Genomic DNA, 1,134 nt, shown 5'->3' with positions numbered 1-1,134 from the left:
CACACACATTACTCCACCACAGTCGATCGTCCATCTTCCAAAAAAAAGAGCTGTGCTCCGAAAGTCTTATCTATACTTCAGTCAATCCTTAACCTGTTCCGCTTGATCTCCCAATCATCTGCTTGTCGTTGTCGTTGTTTTGAAAGCAAAAAACCTTCTACTTTTCAATATATCCAAGGCTCCGGAGGTTCAATTTGCCCACCAGTTCCTCATTCCCTCATTCATCCGTTACCTTCTCCAAAACTATTCTTATCTTCCAACGCATCTATCCGATGTCTCCCATTCAGGCCCCCGTCGAGAGCAACTCCGCCCCCCAATCATTGCAAACCCAGGACGGCAGCCGACAACCAGCCCATTCCCCTTCGACCATGCCCCCTCCAAAACCCATCCGCGAAGGTCACCCGAACCCGCAGTCCATGACCAACCACGAAGCTAGCAGAGCCGGGTGCTTGCCCAGCAGTGGCTCTCAATCTGCCCCATGGACACCCGCACCAACTACGTCAGATGTGCACAACCGTCAGAGCCGTTCCAACTCTGAGTGTAGCATGTATTCCACCTCTTCGTCACTGGCATCGCCGCGCCATCAATCGGGCAGGTTTCAATATGAAGAGGTGATGAACCGCTATTTCACGGTCAATCCCGAAGAGAGCCCGCTGGCATACGCAGCCAGAGATGCAATCGCTCATGGTGTTGTCCAAATTGGGGAGAATATGTTTGCCAGAAAGTGTGAGGAGGAGGGTTGGTGTGTGTCGAACCGGAACGGAAGTGATAGTTCAAGGACTTTGGGAAGGTCTGAGGAGGAGAAGAACTAGGAGCTCGTCGGCGCAGATGATGAAGAGTTGATTTTAAGGAAGAACCATGGAATCATAAGGAACAACTGGAAGAAAATTGTCAGTGGGTGAGCCAAGCTTAAGAGTGGGGGTTATTTCTTATAGGTATGTAGTGACGTGGGGTACTTTGGGGCGTGGGGTAGTTGGGGGTAATTGGGGGTAATGGTCATGTTTTTTCTTTGTGATAGGCTTTAAATGGATGTTAGAGGGAATGATGATAATGGGTAATAGTAATTGGAGGGCGAACTTTAGTAGTTTTGGTTGATGTCTACTTTAGTCAGTTCAAATAATATTTTGTACGACA

General features: G+C 48.6%; 1 protein-coding gene across 1 annotated transcript; it reads left to right on the top strand.

Moving 5' to 3' along the window:
• Window positions 1–272: 272 nt before the first annotated feature.
• Window positions 273–812, top strand: H6S33_003448 (uncharacterized protein; the record flags this gene model as incomplete). The annotated part of the gene is made up of 1 exon (XM_044834791.1): window positions 273–812. The coding sequence occupies one exon, from the start codon at window positions 273–275 to the stop codon at window positions 810–812; it is 540 nt and encodes a 179-aa protein (XP_044691809.1).
• Between the last annotated feature and the right edge of the window lie 322 nt (window positions 813–1,134).

This window comes from Morchella sextelata (assembly GCF_020137385.1).
Source record: "Morchella sextelata strain SCLS chromosome Unknown scls_15, whole genome shotgun sequence".
Lineage (NCBI taxonomy): Eukaryota > Fungi > Ascomycota > Pezizomycetes > Pezizales > Morchellaceae > Morchella > Morchella sextelata.
Note: the sequence above shows the minus strand (reverse complement) of the source record. Positions and strands in the feature narration are given on the sequence as shown.